Here is a 22,995-nt window from a genome sequence, read left to right as displayed (position 1 = left end):
ATTGATAATAATTTGTGAATGTTTACAAAACAGCTGTACCTGCAGCTAACCGTAGCTTACCGTGAGGTACATTGATAAATAAACATGTTTATAGATGTATGGACATTCTAATGATATTTATAACAATGAATTCTGTTTATTTAAGAAATCCAGATCAGTATTTAAGTATTATTTTGTTAACTAGGGTTGAGTCACGCCTTCAAAGTTCTAAGATATTGTCAAAATCAAGAGTTTATAATGTAAAATGTTGAATTGAAATTAGTATTTCAAATAATATCGACACATAACACTTTTGTAGTGTAAGCTTTTAAATAGATACGTTTCCTTTTTTTAATAATGCGTTACGATACGATACGATTGTACCACTCCAGCTAGGATCTCTGAGAAGAGGAAGAATATTTGAGTTTAATCGACTTGGCAATACAGACAACCTAATAAGCCAATATTGGAATTTAGGATGGGCAAGAGTACAGGAATTGCTTGAACGTTGTTTTTTCATTATATATTTTCTTGGCTCTGCTTTTCTTTATCATCTATAAAAAATTTAAAGACACTAGGCCACAGGAGCCATCATTGTAAAAATAAATACTCCGAGTGAATGTGTGCAGCCATCATCGGAGCTCACTGTATGATTGCAGATTCGGACAATTATTGTTGGAATGCCGTTTCACTCTCTCTCTTGTTCATTTGAGAGACATTTATATAGCTGGCAACATCACGGGTAAAAATATTATAACAGCATTATCAAATTACATATTTAGTATGAAAAGTGATACGTCGTTTACCAACGAGTACTAATTTACTCAACTACTTACTCGCGTCGTTTTGCAATTGTCTAATTAGATTGCGTGACGAAGGTAATACAAGTTATCACATTGAATTACTTATATTATGAAATACGTCATATTATAACATTAATCTGAATATTCATCATCATCATCATCGGTGTAAAACCCTTGGAGAGTAGTGAGTACCGACCAAAGATATTAGAAGAACGAGATGTGCTATGAGCAGTTCATACTGTGTGGAATTGTTTTGCCGAGTGTCGCCGGTTTTGTTCACCAATACTACTGCACACCTCCGTAGCTGCACTAATACATAGAACAGATTTCTGTGCGTACACGTCCCGATACCGTTCAAAGTACCCTAATTAGGTAGTACTCCGCCTACGGTCCGGCGGCCAACATAGCATATCTAGTTCTTCTAATATCTTTGGTACCGACCGAGCGCCGCGAAAAAATACCGGCACTACTGTCTTCCACTAATTTTGTCCAATTCCTTCTTCGCACTTATGCTAAAAACCACGGATAGACGACCAAGACCGGACAATCCTGGCTAAATCTGGAAGCATGCTAAGCCTACTTATAAACCATACAGATATTGATTATTAACGTTTTTGTACTGGTACTTATTACGTAAACTCTATATAAGAGATGGAATAAATAAATAAAATTAAAAATAATTAAAAAATGCGTTCCGCTGACTAATTTATTGCAACCCTTACCCTTTTCGAATGAGTAGAGACGTACTAGAATGAGTGTTGGTAATGTATTAAGAATCTATTCAAATTATTCGTAATCCGGTTAAAAACGGGATTGCAATATAGGTCTTCAGCCATCAGTAAATATTCAGATACTTGATATACCTCCCAACTTTCGTCCGCTTAGCAAGTCGATTCCTATCCTCTGTTCCTGCTTATGGTGCTAATACTGCTAATGACCAGGAGTTTTCCAGGTCAAAGTTTTATATCAAACTATAGGTCTAAAAATCTTCAAGATATTTGGTTAGCGTAATATATCGATGAATCGATGGATTGGGTCTTTTACGATTACGATCGAACGACTAATCCATACATAACTAGCAAGGCAAAGAAAAATAATAGGCAATACGAGTTGAACTAGACATTCACGAGTGTGTCGTTGAAAGTTATTATTTGTTCAACTACAAATTCACGAAATCCAATTTAGTGACGATTGATTATATTCATAAATGTATTGTCATTAACTGTGTCATAAACAATAAGTCTCACTTTCAGACCAAAGAAACTACTGTAAAAAGTCATAAAAAAATATTTAATAAAATGTCAGAAAGCTTCACATTTCAAATAATCTCGTTTATACAGCATATAACATGTGATTACATTCTAAACATTATTACATTTTTAATTACGCATAGTATGATTTCTATTTGAAAAAATACAGGTAACTTTTACTGCGAAAGTGGTGGGCAATAAATAAAAAGAAATTTCTTATGAGCAAAGAGCAATTGAGGAAATTAATCATTATAACTTTCAATCAAGGTTCACTAATCGACCAATCGCCAGTGCAATTCGAACAAAAAGTTAATTACCGGAATGCAATAATAAAACCGCATTTATTAACTGAATTCATATCTATTAATACCTTCCCAGCAGGTAGGTTAGTATAATAATTGTAAAGGAAAGTTTTTATCACGTTTTGAGAGGCATACTTCACATAAGGTATTTTGTTATTTGCGAGTTATACTAAAATCGGCATAACCAATTATCTTTGGGTATAACCATAAACAGTTACGACCAGTGAGACCGTCATTCATATTAATTTGTTAAAATTGCTTGAATCGAATAATTTGATTATTGTTGAGATCAAAGGTTCGAACCAACCTGAAGAAATCCTCATATAATTTAGCGATTTATTTGTTCACACCAGAATCGGTGGTAAATAATTGAAAAGCTTAACTATGAAATCATAACGTTACATTTGTGTTTTACAAGATCGTGTTAGAGTCAGTAATTGACTGTGAACTGTGCAACTGTGATGTAAGCTAGGTATGCTTGTTAGGGTTACGTTTTTATAGCGCTAACATCAATGGCATAACAATGAGATGGATATAATTATTCCTAATCGCAAAAAGGTTGATTCTTTTCTAGTTTGTAACGTTACAGTACAGTTAAAGTGTTTGTACTAGTTCAGTTATTGCTTCTGTAATCTTGTCTTATCGAACTGAACGACGATTTAGGACGACCGACGGCTGGACCTCAACGCAGAAAAGCTGGAGGTATAGGATATTTTTGAGAGGAAGATCCAAATATGAATCTAATGGAATCATCACTTTTTGAACTGAAATTACTCAACAGTAAGGTTGGAAGATTAAAACCACGACCATTAAAGATACTTCTCTATAACCATTCAGAAAAACGAGTGGTGTGGAGGTAAAAAGCGTATCAGACATAAAAAATTGTAGGGAGACAATAGGGATTGACTCATTTGCTGGAGACGTCCATGATCCAGAGTTGTTGCGCTGATGGCGACAGATGAATTGTTTCACACAAAACAATTAATATTCCATAAAAAACTACACGGAGTGCATAATAAAGTGAGAAATATCTATGCCACCTACCTGCAGGTATTTCCTTCGTCTCTCCTCCTGGTAGACTCTCCTCATGTGATCCGCCTGCCTCCTAGCCAGCTCTTCCTCAGGAACCATGGGTCGCGGCTCCTGGCGAACGGGCACGCGGTAGTGGATGTTCACATCGCTCTCCACGTAGCGACGGGGGGACTCTGGAATTAGAAGGAGTATTTATTGAAACCAGGAAAATAATAAGCTAAGAGCTCGATGTCATATTTTGGCGATTGAAAAGACTGATTCACAACTACCCAAGAAAATGTGAGCATGGGTTCGATGTAATTGAATAATGAGAGCAACAAATTACAGATCACGGAAATACTGACATAATGTGAGATGGTTCCATAGCCCGTTGGATGGAAAGCTAGCAGCAGTTGCACAAATCGAGTTCGATTCTCACGTCAGGTACCGTTTACTTCTTTTTTCCAGTACCTACCTAAACTTACTCAAATAATTAAATCAAATAAATTAGAAATACTGAATCGATTGAGGTAGAGAGTTGCTCCTTACACTAGTATTATTTTATTAGAAAGTAATCATTCAAGAAAAGATATTTTCGATTCAAGTGATTTAATAGTTAACCCCGCAAAATGATAATGTAACATAAATATGTTTAATAACAACATAATATTTTAAAGGTTTCTAAAATACTTTTCCGATTAAGGAATATTCTATCTCACTCTATTTGTTATGAAACAATTTGTGGCAAAAGCATCAATCACAAAGCCGTCCTTTATTATCTTTCCAAGAGAAAGCCACACTTAGTAGGTATTTTTTTAATGTTCATCTTTCTCATTTAACGTGTTTGTTTTGTTTTATACCACGAGTGTGCAGTACTTAGTATTTCGTAACGGTTTTCGAAATGTCTGATAATTACTTTCTTCTTCTCCGCTTGTGCCGTCTGTTGTCTTTGCCTTTCGAAACGATTCATCTATGGTCATTTGTGTAATATGCTAAAGTGTATGTCGGAGAGAAATCGACACAGAAACAATTTGCCACGAGAAATGGCGCGTGTACTGCATACAAAGCAAGAACCTTCGACACTTGTCGCGTTTAACATGCTTGGCATGGAATAGAAAGAATGACACAAAAAACACATTGAAAACTGCCAATGGAATGCTAAATGCTCCCTTTTTTACTACGTGCAAGAAAATTTAATGAAATTCATTGTTGTTGGCAATGATAATACCATATTGTTTCTTGCTAGCGACAAATAATAACTGGTCATTAGCGTTGCTTCATTATAGCCTTGCAAAGACTAAACTCAGGTATTTGGACGGTGAAGCTATGAAGTACGGATAAGCACCGACACGGGGCAAAAGACAATATGAAATTTATTCAAAGTTGTATCTCATCCATTACTATTGATTACATTCAGTATCTTCAAAGACATATCAAAGCACAAGCCAGGCTTAGGCTGACTACAATAAATTTAGTTTTGAAATAATCAAAATATTTCCAAGACTATTTTAAAATTTTATTTATTATAAGTGGCATTTCACGTTGCACTAAACCATATTTGTCATTTTTTATTTATACATCCAAATAAAATATTCTCACAAACAAAGCTTCTTTACGGTAATGAGCTGTCTAAATATGAATAATGTTTTTATATAAATAAATGATTGTGTTGAACTTTAGTTACATACAGAACATACGTCCGTTTTAAATAAAGCGTACTATCTGGATCTTAAGGAAATGGACGTATGTTGTCTGTGGGAAAACGGTTTTGTGGTGGGTGAGAAAAATAACAAGATTTATTTATAAATATTCAATGTAATGAACAAGAAGCTGCCGAGTAAACTTTGATTGATTAAACTCCTGTGTAATTCCAAGAAATATGTGAAGAATAAAATCAAGAAGTTTGAAAAAAGGGGAACATGAGAAGTAATATTTTTTGTTGATGTTATAAGTATTGCAAAATCTGTCTGGATTTGGTAGCGCTACAACATCCCCGATTTTAGTATTTTGTTCTGAGACTAAATTAATTACTTAGTCACTAAACACAAATAAGATCCATTTCAAGAAACACAACACATCATAGAACATTGTTATTCAATAAGGCAACAACGAGAGTAACTTCTTCGATGGATTAAATGGAAATACTGATTTATCAATTTTTAACATCGTCTTCATTTTCCAAATGCCAAACAAATTTTTTTATTTGTTTAAAAACCGTGGTCATTTTGATTTCCTGACAAATTTACAAACTGTCCAACCACGGCGAATCTGACAATGTTACCAAAACATGTCGCCTTTACTTTATTTTACAGCAGCGCCAATGAATAATATGGTAAAAGTTTCAATATATAAAAATCCAACAACGTAATAAGAGAGTTAAAAAATCAAGTTCGTGAAGAAAGAGAAATCCCACAAGAAAGTCAAATCAAAGTCCCAACTCGAGATGAAATGAAACAAACACTCAGCAGTTCAGTAGTTGTGCCTGAAGAATGAAGAAGTTGTAATAAAAATAATAATATTTCTTGCGGTGGCAATGGCTTTGCGTTTTTCTGGTATTTTATGGTCACGAATTGTGGGTCAGTGTTGACTGTTGACTGTTGCCGGCAAGTCACTTGTTAGTTGCCAAACACCGAAGTTCAGTGCCCTCCACTTTCACTGGTTTTGGACCTACGTTATACTACAACTTTACTACGAGATACACCGTTATAATATTATTAAAAGCATTGGTTTTAATCAATTATACTATAGGTACTAGTTTGATTTACAGATCAACCAAAATTCCTAGACGCTCGTAGAATATTGCATTCACTGGCCTACTACAATTATTATGTTTAAACATATCGAGTTATATTTTTATGATTCTTTGGGTCATATTTAAATGATATTGCATTATTCATCGTTGCACTTCTCTAGTTGTAGTTTTTTTAGGGATTGAATACAACGATAGCAAGTAGGTACTGTCGAAGGAATTTACAGTATTTGGTCCTGCAACTTCGTTCTTATGTAAAATTCACATATGTATTCAATAATTTGCTCTCTTTGCAAAACAGGGTCTAGAATGTTCACGAGGTATGAAATTACACGGGATTGCACCAATATCACGTTGGTTATGTTAGAAATTCGATTCTAGGCTTTTTTGATCCAACTCAAAACATTTTATGGTTTGCAGTACCTATTTTACGCGTAAATGTTTCCGAAAGTCTAAAATTTAAAACAAAATTATTTATTTTTTATTAAAACACAAATAACATTGTTTACATCACTTTATTTCGATACAAAATCTCAACATGTTTCATGAACCAAGTTCACTTCATCAGGAGCACAAGTATCCTGATGAAGTGAACTTGGTTCATTAAACATGTTGAGATTTTGTATCGAAATAAAGTGATGTAAACAATGTTATTTGTGTTTTAATAAAAAATAAATAATGCCATCACAAAGTGAAAAGCAGTTAGAAGAAGTTTTCTTCGAAAAATTACAAAATTATTTGATTTTTTTCTAACAATTTAACGAGCAATACCTAATAACACATTTGCCTTAATGATGGACACTGTAATGACACCGAAATTTTGACTAAAAAGGAGGTAGCGCAATACGGCATAAAATCCCAAAAGTAAATCACTAACTATCTCAATAATATTGCTTTACGTTTTTGGCAGACGAAAACAAAATCAGAATTATCAAATGTGTGTTCCTAAATTATATTTAGGTAATTGATCCAAGTTTTACTGATCTTATGCGATTATGTTAGCTATGTAACTTTTTTGATAAAAGAACTATTTAAAACTATGCAAGATAACGTTAAGTAGACATGAAGCCATCTTGTCCCCTAGGTGCCCATAAGTTTTGGCGCTACTGTACCGCTGTACCTAAACCTGTTCATAGGTCTGTTGCCTCTGGCGTTACTACTTTCATTGACTCGTACAATAACCGGTAATTTTATTATACGATTCAATTGACATTACAAAATGCTGGACGGGGCTCGATCGCCTCCGGGAAAAGAAATTCTAATCACAGGTTGAACGACAGATATCTACTTTATAGCCGGCGGACGCAAAATAATGAATGCTGATTTCAAAAGTCGCTGAGATGCATTCGTAATGGATGACATCTGTAAAGATAGATCTTTCTAAGCGTTACTAATGGAGTTGAACTATTGAACATAATTATGGTAACACGTAGATGATAATACATGATGGATGATATTTTCATGATATGAATAAATTATTTTTGAATACCAATCAAAAATTTAATGCTTTCTTTTTGACATTCAACACATTACCATATGTTTAGCATTAATGCCTTGTTGATTTGACCTTTTCGGGATGATCTCTTTTTTGTGTTTTAATCAAATAGCGGAGGAACTAAAGATAATAGAATACTTGTATAGTAACATCTTTTTATTATAATAGAATACTTGTATTATAATATCTTTTTATTAAAATAGAATTCTTATATTATAATATATTTTTATTGATTTGACCTTTTCGGGGTGATCTCTTTTTTGTGTTTTAAGCAAATAACGGTGGAACCAAACAAAATAGAATACTAATTGTATTTTAATATATTTTTATTATAATAAAAAAACTTGTATTATTTTAATAGAATTCTTGTTTTATTATTTATTATTATAATAGAATTTTATAATAACTTTGCGAGGAACCGTGGTATCAAAAATAACGAGATTTTAACAACGTTTGAAAGCATTTAAACAAAATATAATATTCAGTTTTATAATATTCATCTATCCATTATATAGTATAATAGAGCTGAATGATTCACTAGTTAATTAAAACATAAATTTTAACAAAAGTTTACAGAAAAATATGAATCAATTATCCTGTTAAATTGAAGACTTGAAGATAAAAACAAAGATAATTAGGATAAGGGTCCGTTGACGTAATTATGAAAAGGATACTGTCTACATAGATCTAGATTCCAGAGTAATGTCAGGTACATTAACGATCATTAATTCATGTAATACCGTAAAAGATAAATATTCTTACAGTAAAAGACGGATATCCTACCCATACCGTCCAATCTTTAACCATTACAGAATTTACAACCTTTTCCGAAACATTTCTTCAATATTTGCAAAATTACTTTGTAGCGTAATTTTGATTATATATAAATGAAACACTTGTTTACACCACTTTTAATTAATTATAATCTACATGTTTCAAAGCCAATGGCTTCTTCGCCAGGATAATTAAAATGAACATAATAATAGCGCAGTTTAGTGCCATTTCACATCAAGTGCGCTTTATTATAACAAACTTAAAAACGGTAATTTAGTATTAGTGGTGATGTTCTTAAAATTATTCCCACAGTACGTTTTACCCAATACAGATCTAAAAATATAACACGAAACGTACAGTTTATAAACAAAGAGTAAGAATAATAGCAGGACAGGACAAAACAAGAACATAATATAAAACAGGAGGCAGTTTGTGCTCCGAAATGAGTTTATGCTGAGAAAAAAAACACGTCTATGGTTTATACATACAGGCTTGATGAAAAATCTCTATAAACCATTGTTTCGAGATAAATAAAATTCAAAGTGTGCGAATGAAAATGTGTATGTATTCCAATATATACGGTGTCCGGAAAATCGTAATATAAGCAGGAAACTGGTGGTGAATCTCACCTGTTTCCCGCAGTCACTGTGTATATTATTTAGGTACCTTAACTTCATGGCCTGAACAATATTTGAACAAATAAAACTATGCGTTCTTAGAAGAGTTTAATTCTCATTCGGTAACTCATTTTCGAATCCATAGGTACCCAAAGTGGGCACCCTGGCCCCCCAGGGGGCCCTGGAGGGAGCTGAGGGGGTAATTCTGGCCCTGGGGGAGTAGGGGAGCCCTGGGAAGAAGGGGGTGCTAAATTGTATAACCTTATAGAATTTTAAAAAATCTGTTAAAACACGATGTGCATACGTATCTAATTTGTTATAAACCAAAAGTTTTTAGTAAAAATCACCTAAAAAATAAATATCATCCATGATTTTGTGACGTTTCAAATCACATAGTGACAATTACACGTCCTCTTCGGAGCGAAGGTACCGCGCGCCACTCTAGGACGCCGCACGGGAAAATAAAGACAGATAGTAAGGTAACTTTTAACAGCGCATAGTCCAGTCAGTGGGGGATAAAAAAGGGCTCCACCTTGCAAAAGGTTAGGTAGTAGCGATTTTCACATATGTTGTTAAGATTGGGACTCTAAAGAAAAAAAAAAGTTTTCGACCTTGGGGGGGTCGAGCTCGATCCGCCATCTTGGATTGAAGGTGCCAAAATTTGGTTTTTTTCAAATAATTATGAAGTGGTTGATTTTACAACCAAATTGTTGAAAGCAAACTTAAATACAACTAAATTACCTACATTTTTTGTAGAAAGTTTTTTTTTGTAAGTCTAATAGGTAACGAGTTACAGCGGTTGAAAGAAGAAAATTTTGACAAAAAATTGTAAAACTCCAGTTTTCTTGATAAATTTTGTACGAACATATTACACAATATCATTTTAACATATTTCTACGTTACAATATACTTATATAGCATCATCCGTGTACTCGATGACGTTGATTTGTTATAGTGGGATCCTAGTCTACAGCTGACATGGCAACACTGATTGAGTCCTGGTTACAGGACGTTGCCTGGATGCTCATGTCTGCAGATGTTCTTTTCGATGAAACAATGCCAGTTCAAGATTCACAAGAACGATTTTTAGCCAATGAAAATAACAAAGTCCGTCTGATTTCGATGCTTACAAAGCAATTTATACAGGATGATTTTACAGTTAAGCAGGCTGAAGAAGATGCTGATGAGTTGATTGTCAATACTGCGATTTCCTTGTGTTCATCATATGACGCTGTTTTCATTATTGGCGAAGACGTTGATCTCCTAGTTCTGCTGACAGCATTAGCACCACCCAAAAGTAGTATATATCTTCGCAAACCCGGGAGAGGCAAAACTTTTGAAAGACTGTTCCGCGAATAGTGTGAAATACAAAGAGGCGGCTGAGAATATTCTGTTTCTTCATGCCTTTAGCGGCTGCGATACAACATCGTCCTTCTTCAACCAAGGAAAAACAAAATTTTGTTCGCTTGTGCAAAACGACACAAGACTCAATGCCATGATAGGAATCTTTAAACAACATGATGCAACACCAGAAGACATAGCAGTTGCAAGAACACGCTTTCTTGTTGCTTTGTACAGGGGTGACATGGATAAGGAAACCTTGGAAGAAGTCCGCTACAAACGTTTCGCAAAGTCGACAACAAAAAGCAAATTCAATATTGCCTCTTTGCCACCAACAAACGACGCTGCACGGTACCATGCATTTAGAACGTACCATCAAGTCGAAAAATGGTATGGAATCCAAAAAAATCCAGAAACTGGGGCTGGAAACGTGACACCAACGGGCTTGTTCTAGTAAGAATGACAAAGAAACCAGGACCCGAGACTTTATTAAAATTTATTTCATGCAATTGTAAAAAAGGATGCGGCGTTGCATGTAGCTGCAAGAAAGCTGGATTGAAGTGTTCTATTGTATGTGGGTGCTGTAATGGTCAAACATGCTGAAATTCGCTAGAGGTTCACATCGATGTCGAGGACGAAGAAGAAGAGATTTTGTCAATGAAAGCCCAGAATCTCAGTATCACAGGCAATGAGTTAGATGATGACATTGGTGACGAAGACTGTTATTAAGTAACATAATTTATAGTAACATAATTCATAGTAATGTAACATAATTTCGAAATCTACCATCGCTGGTATATCTGTGGAGTAGACCTACTGGAGATACCACAATAAAAAAAATGCGCCATGTTCTCTACCTCATGGTGGTGTGGAAATGAGTTTACAAAATTATTATAATTATGTAATGAATAACCCGAAAAAATTACAAAGTTGGGAATTTCATCATTTTTTAGAAACATATTCACATTTCCGCCACTGTAACTCGTTACCTATTAGACTTACAAAAAAATACCATAATACAAAATTTATCAAGAAAACTGGAGTTTTACAATTTTTTGTCAAAATTTTCTTCTTTCAACCGCTGTAACTCGTTACCTATTAGACTTACAAAAAAATACTTCCTACAAAAAATGTAGGTTATATAGTTGTCTTTAAGTTTGCCATCAACAAATTGGTTGTAAAAACGACCACTTCACAATTATTTTGAAAAAAACAAATTTTGGCACCTTCAATCCAAGATGGCGGGTCGAGCTCGACCCTCCCAAGGTCGAAAACTTTTTTTTTTCCTTAGAGTCCCAATCTTAACAACATATATCAAAATCGCTACTACCTAACCTTTTGCAAGGTAAAACTCCCCACTGACTGGACTAGCAGTTCATTGTGAGACTTTTCTGCGCGGAGGCCTGGAGCGGCGCGTGCGACCCTCTGGCCAAACTCTGCGTGTAATGTCCGCTTATGCATACAGATATAGTTCATGAATTTACCGCTGGGGGTCTATGACGAATAATAATTACTATTGTAATTAATTTTTTCAAATTGTTTTATTTTCAAAATACATTACTGAAATTTAAAAAGAAATACACTCGTAGTTGATTATATTTTTTGAAGATTTTACATCGGGTTCTTAATTGACATACATCAGGTTTGTCTTTCTCATTAGGATTATTAATTTTAAAAAGGTAAATTTCCAGGGGGGCCTTGTGTACTTTTGTGTCTGAAAGGCGGGCCACGGATCAAATAAGTTTTGGAACCTATGTTCTAATCCATCGATATGTCTCATCAGGGTTCACTCTGCGATAAGCAAAGCTTCATTTGAGTGGCGGTCAGCTTCAAGTATCGCTTCTACCACAGAAAATAGACATACCTAATACCTACTACCTAACTCTCAAAGCCAGCCCAGGTATTGCAAAGGTAAGCAGAGAAGCTAATAAGGTTAATTACCATCTGTGAACAAAATAATGGAGAACAGAAGCCTACAAACAAAGAAAAGACCTGCAGAGAATGATAATTGTTTGTACAGTTCGCAATTACTACCATTTTTTTCGGGTCAATGTTTTAAATTCTTCAAACGTAGATTATGTCGCTTTAGAAATGCGAAACTATTGAATAAATAGATTTTACTCCAACCTAAATACTCGTTACTTTTAAGACAATGCGTGTATTTTGTAAGTGGCGTACATTGACAAAATATAATTAACTTTTAAAGCGAAAATCTATTTGTTGATTTCTGAAATAACTAAAGCTCTCAATTAGTGAACTCTATCGTCTATAAAATTTACACAACTTTTTTATTTCTGGAGTTTCTACGTTTGTGTAAATATTATATCGGTATGCAGCGTATTTATTTGAAGTTAAGATAAATCGAAAATGAATGGTGCTGCTTTCTATCTTACGACTATTCAAGCTTTTCAAAACTGTAGATGAAGCAATAATTTAACGATTATATTACAAAAAGAAACGAAAGACAAACATTTCCGGTTCACGAATAACCCGACAAATTTTTAAAATCTCCTACTACCACCACAGTAAGCTGAAAATGTTGCTCGTGTTGTAATGGAGGACTTAGCCAGCCGAGGAATTGAACACATTGGAACAATTGGTCAATGTAGTTCTATATTAATAAATACTTTCTTATTATTTTAAAATATCAGAAAATCGGGTAAGAAATTATTTAAAAAATCACGTTATTTGCACGAAAATTGCAACATTCACGTTTTTTTCATATAAAAATGACGAATTTCGTGAAAAAAACGCAGTATCGCAAAGGCGAATTCTTCTGGTCTCTACAAATCGGTACCAATTTTGTGATTGATAGACATTACAAAAATTGTATTCCAAGCAGTAAGGAATATTTATTTATTAATTGAAACGCCCTGATGGGCTTTTACATTATACATATTTTACATAATTTACTGCATAATACAGTGACAACATAAGGTTTTTAGTTTTAATACATCAACACAAAAATATTTTTTTAAGTTCACAACATTTCTACAAGAAAACAACAAATATACGCAATCGCTCTTTAAATTACATTAAAAAATGTAATTCAGGTATCTCTTGAACACCGGCTAACTTATATTAAATATGTCGATATTTGAGGTGAATTCGTTTCCTAGTGTGTGAAAGCGAGAAATAGGTGCATTTATGTGATAGTTGGTAATAAAATTATTGTTGCAGAATAATATATTTTGTCTAGTTGCTCGAGTAGGTACTCTGAAATCTATGAGTTGCAGGAGTTCACAACAGTCTAGTGTGGAGTGAATAATCTTAAATAAAAAGGTCATTTATTTTTCTTCTGTTTTCTAGGGAATGTATTTTAAGTGTATTTAGTAAGAATGTATATGTTATGTGTTGAAAAGGTATGCGTATTGATTCATACCTACATATTCTTAAAGAATTAGCAAAGCGCTGTTCCGGCGAAGGTTACGTGAAAGTAGGAAACAGCATTAGCATGATTTTATCAATTTATTAATGTTACATATTTCTGTAATTATCAATGCACGAATATATCAAGAACCTTCCAAATAACCGGAAAGTTAATTTAACAAATGTATCTACATGCTTAATGACGTATAGATTTAAATTTCCCATACACATAGTTTGGGTAGGTATGCGTGTTCCATAGGTCACGATATGTTCAATGCCATTGTAATATTAAAGGTAGATTTGCTAGTTCCATATCAATATGCAACATTCGAATACCGCACAACGAGTTCCAACTGACAAAAAGCAGTAAAATTATGGCATTCTCAATTCGGAGAGACTGGGAAGAAGAAGGTTGAGAAAGTAACTGGCTAACAAGATCTGATCACTTTTTATTAACTTTTTTTGTTTGTTATCTTAACATTAAAAACTCAATTGTCTCTGTAGAGCTATACTGAGAGTATCTGCGCTTCATTCGTTATTTTTACGTTAATTATATGAAATTGTGCTAAAATAATTATGAAAATCCCGATAATCTAAATCTCAGCAATAACTCCACGACCAACACAACTATTGTACCCATGTGCCCGTTCCTGCTTACACACCTATCTTGAAAATAATATTTATTTATTGGACAATTTGTATAGCACCGCTTTTGTGACATAGCGCTTTGATTCCTCTATTGATATCAACATTTCTAGAGATTAGAGATTTTCGTGACAAAGTATGTATTGTAGTCGGCTTTTAAGTCAACGAACTCATAATATTCTTTAATAGTTTTATCGCTAGATTAAATTTCTCTCGGCTTATCTCCACCGTAATACACATCGTCATAATAAAGAGAAAATATCGACAACTATGGTGTGATCCATCAATCACGATTGCCCACGTCATTATTGACTGAAGTTATGTTCGCGCTTTGCTGTTTATAGATGCGTTGGTAAAAAATGCACATCTCACCGGTGTACCGGTCGTACCTTCTTGAGAATGCGCGTACTGGAAGATTGGCATGCAGTTTTTATTATAAAATTTTATATTCGAATGGGTTTCAATGTCGGTTAATACTTTGTACGGTGGGATCTGCCATGGAACACAACCATGCTATCTATTGTGCCTTTCAGCAAGCATTTAATAAATAAATATTATGGTGCTGAACCAGACAGTGTAAATCTTTAGAATTTTGAAGATGGTTTGATATTTTTAGAACATAGAAAAGTTTATCTTGATGCAAATTTCTGAAGTTTAGTTTACTGAGTTGTCTATATGTGTCTCCCAGCCATCATATGAGAAAAGCCAACCAATCTGATATTTGTATGGAACCAGCTAAAATATGCTCAAAGGAAGTGCAAAGTCGGCAGAGCAATTGAAAAAAGAGTGAAACCAGAAATATAATAGGTAGTCATTTTTCGTCATAGTAAGTAGTTAGATCTGCACAAGAGTAAGTACATTAAAAATATCAACTCTTTGGGGCTACGTTATAAGCGTCCAAAGAGAAGAAAGTGGTTCGAAAGGGAGATAATGTGTTAACACGAATGTGAGCGCGCTAATATTTACAACGATTATAACGACTGTTGTTAAAATATTGAATAAAAACGGCTCATTTAACGACATCTGATTTAAGTAACATTTAAAGAAACAGTGTGATTTTTTCATACCTATAACATGTTAAATGACAGAATCAGATGAGTTTTAAAAAAAATTCAGATCATACGTTGCGATTTTTGTCTATCGAGGAAATTTGATATAACCTTTTCAGCTTATGGTGGATACACATACGCGAGCCGAACTGCACAGAGAGCCGCTGTTTCACATATTGGGACGTCTTTTTTAGCGCCGACGAACTGAATCCTTACCGGTTTCGGCGAATAGCTTTCCTTCCGGTCTTTCGAAAAACACAAATGAGTTTGCATCTCATATTGGGACGGCGTTGATCGTGGTTCGCTGTGTTTTTTGTGCTCTCGTGCCACCAGAGCCGACCCAAGCATTTATTTATTTTATCGATTCTTTATTTAATTTAACTTTAACGGTTAGAATAAAATATAATAAAACTGATTTCTTAAAAAATAACAATAATTAAACTTCAAGAGAAGTATATGTCAGTAGAATTTTAGGATTCGGGTTCTAGGAAAGTCGGAAAAACTTGAGTCAACTTGACTGATTTTAATAATTGGTCGGAAATTCATTAAAATTCTTAAAAATATTCGGCATTCTAAGAAATGTTTGGAAATTTGGATAGTATCATGAATTATAAGTTGTTATGGGTTAATCGTCACTTTTAATGAAGTGGAAATAAAACAGTGTTTAGTTTTAGGAACATCGTATGTCACGACAGGAATTAGAAGAATTTATGAATACAAAACAACAAATAATATTGAACCAGCAAAAAAAAAATCATTTAATGACATTTCATGTTGTCATTTCTTGAGGCAAATGACACCATGCATCACTTGTAGGAATGCCACGCGTCACTTAACTTTAAACAATGCGGTAGGTACGTAATTGGGTAACTAAAGAAGATAAAATTCTATGGAGAATATCATTTCTTTTCAAATATGGAAGGTAATACAGACTAATGAAGAAGTAAACGATAACTAAATACTTAGGTACCTACCTAATTCTTCTCTTTTCTTTTTTTTCATAGACAAATTATGATAAAACGTGAGAAGGAGAACGTATCAATAATATAGGAACCTTCAAACTATGACAAATTATTATAAGCAATAATTAGTCGCCTGAAATATCCATACAAATTGAAAATATCTCCCGAGTAAAAATAAATGCCGGCGACGGGAAATGAACACGCACCTTCTGATGTCCAGTCAGGTGCTCTGGACCACTGAGCTACGTCGGCTTATTTCAAACACGCCAAATAATTCAATATGTAGGTACTAGTACTTCAATCAACAATAACTGCTTAATATATTAATTTTATTATTTTTCAATTTGAATGGATATTTCAGGCGACTAATTATTGCTTATAATAATTTGCTGTCCTTTGTGCTATGCATAGTGGTAGGCAGAGAGAATAACTGCCAAACTACTCTGTTTTGGCACACACTCCTTGCTTCATTCACATTCATACATATCTCATATATGCCCTTCTGTTCATATTTTCACCACATGTCACCAATGTTTTATCCTTTGTCAATGTTTGAAAACCCGTCTGGCAATATTTTGTTCGAGTTTCGTTGCATAATGTACGTACGTACCTACGTTGGCGCGCTTTTACAATCACAACGAAATGGCACCGCACCATTCGTCTCATTTTTAACTATTATTATTTAGTGTGTACGAAAGAGCGAGGACACTTTTTGACACACTTGCTAATAAAAGCTGTTGAACACAAGAAACAATGCAAATGACAGTGACGGAGTGTGGATTTTTTTTATTTATTTTTTGTTGTTAATGGAAAAAAAAATGTTACCTGACAGCAAAGCGCCCATAACATTTTTTACTTCAAATGTGCTGAGGAATAGCTGGTTAAAGTTTGTCGGGTACTTGCCGATACACCCTAACACTCCTTTCTTAATTCATTCGCTCTACATGACAAAACCATTTAAGCTTACCTTTCCTAATCTTACTCATTATGCTTACTTACCTCATCTCCTATAAAATAAACATTAATCAATTATACTTAGGTACCTATCGTGTGTAGCAAGCCTAGTTTACACATTGAGATGTGACGTGAAATCAGAACATTTTGTACATTTATACGAAATTACTCTGCTCAAAAATACCCTCCACACTTCATCCCCAAAGATGATTTTTGTAATATGAATACAACACAAGAGTGCCAACCGCTCCCAATTGTATGGAGCCAGTGAGACTATCCCCATCCGCATTCCCAATCGGGGTATTTTGTGAGGCTGAAGGTAGTGGAGACGGAAATGAGATGGGAAAGAGAAAGGTGTGAAAGTACCTGGCAATTCAGATCTGGTCACCAAACACGGCAAAAGCCATTCAAGCAACGTTTTAATTCTGAATGCTGATCTTATACCAGGACTAAACTAAGAGTATCTTCAACACAGTAAAAAAGGCACTGACGGAAATTATGTGCCTCCTATGTGGAGTTAAAAACATTATTCCTTTGAAATTTTCAAAATATTGAGGTAGGTAAACTAGTTACCTACCTGCACAGGAATTAAATTAAATTTTTAACATAGGAAAAGGGTATTTGTGTACCAAAGTCCCTAACGCTTTGAGTCGGTACGACTCTGAAATTATAATATTTAGGTTCCCTCATAAACTGTTAAACAAAATGTAAATTCTTCTGCACTCAACATTAACATTAAAGAAACTAGTTTTACGATTCAATTTGAGGACAATGCCCATTGATAAAACGTACGCTGAACAAATCAGGTAAAAAAAAACACAATGGAATAAATATTTGGACCTAGACCTTGAAGAATGCATAATAAAAAATTGAGATTATACTAGATAGGTATACATTCTTTATGAAGCAATAAATACTAATTATTTGAGATACTTCGTTATCTTTTATGGAACAAAAGATGGGGAGATAAAAACATGGCTATGGAAGGTCATTAAGTGCAGTAATAATGGGTATGTCTTGTTGCACAGATTTATTATGGTGGTTAAAATGCACTCGTGATGCTTATCTATGCAGAAAAGCGGAAGTATCTGCCTTTAAAGGTACCATGGCTTTAATACAGGCTTAGATTGTACAATGATTTTTCTTTATTTCTCCTACAGATGAATTCTTGCATACAACACTCAAATTATTATTTTCAACAATTCAAATTTGATCAACTTGTACACTTGTCCATTTTTTTCTGAAAGGCTATTTCTTAGTGACGCTTCTCGCATATTTATCTACATATAATGCTCCATTAAAAAAAACACCCGAACCTAATGTGTGATTTTTTTGTAGATGTGTTTTATGGGACATTGATTTTCTTATTGTATTAGATTAATAATTAAATTTATAACCAAGAAACAACAAAGTAAAGAATATTAAAAAAATTCATACGTAAATAGTTACATTAGAGAATTTTTTTTTTTTAAAAGAAAGACAAACATTCCCGGGTTACGAATAACCTGACAATATTTAAAAATCTCCTACTACCGCCACAGTAAGCTGAAAATGTTGCTTATTTTGTGATGGAGGACTTAGCCAGCCGAGGAATTGAACACACTACTCCTGGGTGGGACCCAAACGCGATGTCAACTCAGCCACCGACGTTTGGAATATCTCTATTTCCCAACTGCTCGCAGCCAGAGAGACAATTGCATACCCAATTCTGGGTATATTGGGTGGCTGAAGAAATTGGGTAGGGGAAGGAGATGACAAAAGGGATGTTTGATAAGTACTATAAGTATTAAAGGTATTGGAGACGAAAATGAGATGGAGGGGAAGAAGGTGGGGAAGTACCTGGCTATTCAGATCTGGTCATTTAACACGGCTAAATGCCATTTCAATAGAGCAACAATGTAATTTTTTTAACAAAACTCACGTACGAAACCGATTTATTTAGGTTAAAGTTCAATAGATAGTTAATTAACGCAAATTATATTAAAATACATACAAGTATTTGTTATGCTTGCGAACAAATTGTTCAGTGTATTCATGTTCCCATCTGTACTTGAAATCATTTCCTACACCGGAGTAATCAATTACCATAAGGTCGAATGATTAATGTTGATTGCGTTTTCCTATTTTGTTACGCTGGCTAATTAAAACAAACCACTAAAAATCTTTAACTTTAAATTTAAAAACTCCATAAAATAACCCAAATCAGTATGGCAACTACCAGCAATGCTATTTTGCACCAGTGTTGGAAGAATGGATGAAACGGAATTGAACTCTAATTACTACATTCAAAAAGCTTGCTGCATTGTCAACCTTTTTTCAATGTGTAAACTTCACCAATGTAACTATTTACGTAGGAAAAATTTCAATATTCTTTACTTTGTTCTTTCTTGGTTATAAAAAATATATTAATCTAATACAATAAGAAAATCACTGTCCCATAAAACACATCTCCAAGAAAGGTATGAAGGTTGTCGTCAGGACCTCTCAAATGTATACTGGATCTTGCATCTTAGTAACATCAATCTCTGCAATAATGTACTTATAATATTCTGCAATGCTCTACGAGATATTATTGATAAACAAATATTCCAAAAAACGCGCAATTTTGGTTGGTTTAGCCAGTCACCTATAAATTATACTCCTCAAAGAGAAAATAAGATAATTCTGCGGGCAAAAAATCATAACAACCCAACAGACCGAGCTGAATTTGCTATTCTTAGAAAAAGTTACAAAAAGTGCCAAAAGAATGCTGCACATCATACTTTAACCAAGGTGAACATGGGATAAAAGATAAACCACGCGCTTTCTAGGCGTACTCTAAATCACTGCACACTTCTATTTCCAACTAATGTATCTGAATTCTAATCTGTAATTTTTATTTGGATATTTTGTAAAATTATTTCGGATCAGATGTTACTCAATCAAAGCCAACACTAACAATTATGTTTTTCTTTAAACAATTTCTTTTTTACTAATATATTTACGCGTAAAATTTAGTGGTTTATGCAACCCAGTAGACTTGTAATATTACATTAAATAACTACGTAAAACTGTTTGTTTCCAAACAAAATAATATAAAAATAAAATGAATACAGTTCTTCCGGACTGAATGTTTCTCAAAACTTCCAATTCAATGGTCACGAATGTTTTTAATTAGAAGGAAATTGACACTTATATTTAATTATATGACGATATTTCTCCGACAAGAAAGAGGGGTAGCGGAAGAAACGCCACATTATTAAAATAGCTGTAAAACAATAAAATAATAAAATATGTTGTCTATCGCTATCTTTATAGGCAATCTTGTGAGAAAGAAAACGAATACACTGCATTGAAGTGTGAATTTCCTTTTAAACACTATATAAATATACATTTAAGAATCTGTAGCAGATGCATTGACAATATCATAGGCTGACTACCTCTATAATAATAACATGCGGGGATGTGTTATTTAAATACTTTACACAAAATTACAGTAAAATAATTCGCAAGAACCATTACGAACAATTTTGTTTTTTTAAAGAGAAAATCTTACCCAAAGTCGCCAGTTTTCTGATTTGTTTTAGAACTAACATGGAACAAGCAACTACTTTTCTTGTCGAAAACTTTTAATTTCTATTAATCTAGAAATAGCAATTTTCTGTGTTTTTAAAATTCCTTGATTACGATTTCAACGTAGGTACAAAACTTTATAGCGAAATTTTAAAAGTCGTAAGCGCGAAAAATGTCGAGTTAGTTCTTACAATCTCCGCAGATTGACAAGAACGCGACTGTCTGCAGAAGCAATTCAACCAGTACTGAAACTTGAAGCTAAAGGCAGAGGCTGAAGGTTCCATTTTCAAACAGCTGTCAGAGTCAGACGGTGAACGTCTTCTCCCGCCAAATAATTCCCGCTTCGTGCGCAGACTCGAGAAACACAACCTCACTTAATACGTCACGCTGGTCACGTGAGAAAAAGGCGCGAAAACATGCCGCCATTATTAAATTCTTTCACAACTTGAAAGGAATCGTGACTGTTGTAATAATTAAAGGCATTCCTTAGTGGGAGTGTTTAGACTTTGTTGATTGTTTATTTGACAAATAATGTAAGTACCGACATGAAAATGTTATTTGTACAGTATTTCGTTGAAATTACTATTTATGGTAATAAAAAATTTATTTCTATGCAATGATAAAAATAACTTATTTATTTAACTATAAACTCCATTGATTGACGAAGATGTTTGACTTTATATAAATAGATACCAAAGAGAAACAAAATTCGTAATGGTACTTAAATAGCTGGGCGACATGAAGTACTTAGATGTGAAGGTACCTACTTCAGTTGATTTAAAAAGAAAATTCTGAAAAATTATTTTTTAACATGAGCTCAACATAGGAGGCCTAGGAAAAATAATTTCCCTCAGGGCCTGTATCATCTTAGAGGATGCTGTGTGGAGGGTATATTTAAAGAAAGGAAGGATAGAAAGTTCTGATAAGGAAAACGGTATGATGGGTAGGACGAAAACTGGGGGTCAGTTTGTCCAGGAGTGGCGGACGTATAAATCCATCCCTTCAACTGCGGTACAAGGCGATGGGTCGAGAGAGTCCGGCCGATGAGGTCAAAAGGCCTCCCTCAACCGGTCTCACTCGATCCAGACCGCCACGCAGCAGGTGGGCAGATGCATCCGCCGCCCAGATATAGAAAAACCTCACCCCATGAACCCGGGCACACCTGCTAAGTCGCCAAACGTAATGAACCACTCGAGGTGGCCTAAATTTACTTTAACGAAATAATTACAATATCAATAAATAAACCTGATAATACACAATTGAATCCCTATTACTAACAATTTTTGATGATCTTGATGCATTCTGTACCAGTGCATTATTTTATTAATAATATTAATATTATTAAATTGTGTGTTATACTGCTCACATACCTACCTGTAGCTTGTAGGTAGGGGAAATTAGCATTTTTTCCTAAGGTTAGTTCTGCATGTGGGCAAATGAAAAAAAAAACGGTTTGGTTGGTTTTGGAGGTATGTGGATTTTTTTAATAAATTGTTGAGTTCAGGCGAGTTCGGGCTATTGTTCTGATATTTAAATAATAGTATTGATCAAAAATTAATCGTCTTGATTGAAGGGAGTTGAAATTGTTTAATTCAAATTAATAAGATTAAATTCGGTATTCTTCAAAAACTTTAAATTTAATTGATAATTTATGTGCTCAAAAAAATCGTTAAATTCTTTAAATATGAGCTTGGTATGCAGATGTCCAGATTGTGAAAAACCACGACGAAAAATAAAAAATAAAGTATTTGACAAACATAAAATGTGATTTTTAACAACTAGGTACTTAACTGTCACTGAGCAATACATGTTTATAATAATAACCCGATCATATTTCTGTTCTCCTGGAATTTCGTTCTAGTAATCAGGTCCACGTGTGGACTTTTATTATTTTGTATAAGTGTAATTATAACACAGTTATGCCACTTCGGAAATTAACATAAATTATCCTGTGATATTTCTATGCTCCTGGTATTTTGTTCCTGTCGGTCCATATTTTGACATTTATTTTATTTATAAAACACCGAGCGCAGACCCGTAAAAAATCACGACATATTATAATTTCAATTTTGAAAAGTTAATAAAAATAAATTTTCGTTAAAATATTATATTATAGCCATAGTAGTTCCAGCGAGTGATCGTT

The 22,995-nt window shown here is 33.9% G+C and overlaps 1 protein-coding gene across 8 annotated transcripts in view; it reads right to left on the bottom strand.

The window, feature by feature from the left end:
- The window catches only part of CAP (Cbl-associated protein), a 182,104-nt gene that overhangs the window by 20,203 nt on the left and 138,906 nt on the right, over positions 1-22,995 (bottom strand). For all 8 annotated transcript variants that reach the window (XM_089632553.1, XM_089632557.1, XM_089632558.1 and 5 more), the window contains one exon: positions 3,379-3,539. In XM_089632553.1, the coding sequence (XP_089488679.1) occupies positions 3,379-3,539 (161 nt within the window). The remainder of the gene's footprint in view (positions 1-3,378; positions 3,540-22,995) is intronic.

The sequence above is a fragment of the Hesperophylax consimilis genome, chromosome 6, assembly GCF_061612785.1.
Source record: "Hesperophylax consimilis isolate HC1 chromosome 6, BYU_Hcon_1.0, whole genome shotgun sequence".
Taxonomy (NCBI): Eukaryota; Metazoa; Arthropoda; class Insecta; order Trichoptera; family Limnephilidae; genus Hesperophylax; species Hesperophylax consimilis.
This window is presented reverse-complemented; position numbering and strand designations above follow the sequence as displayed.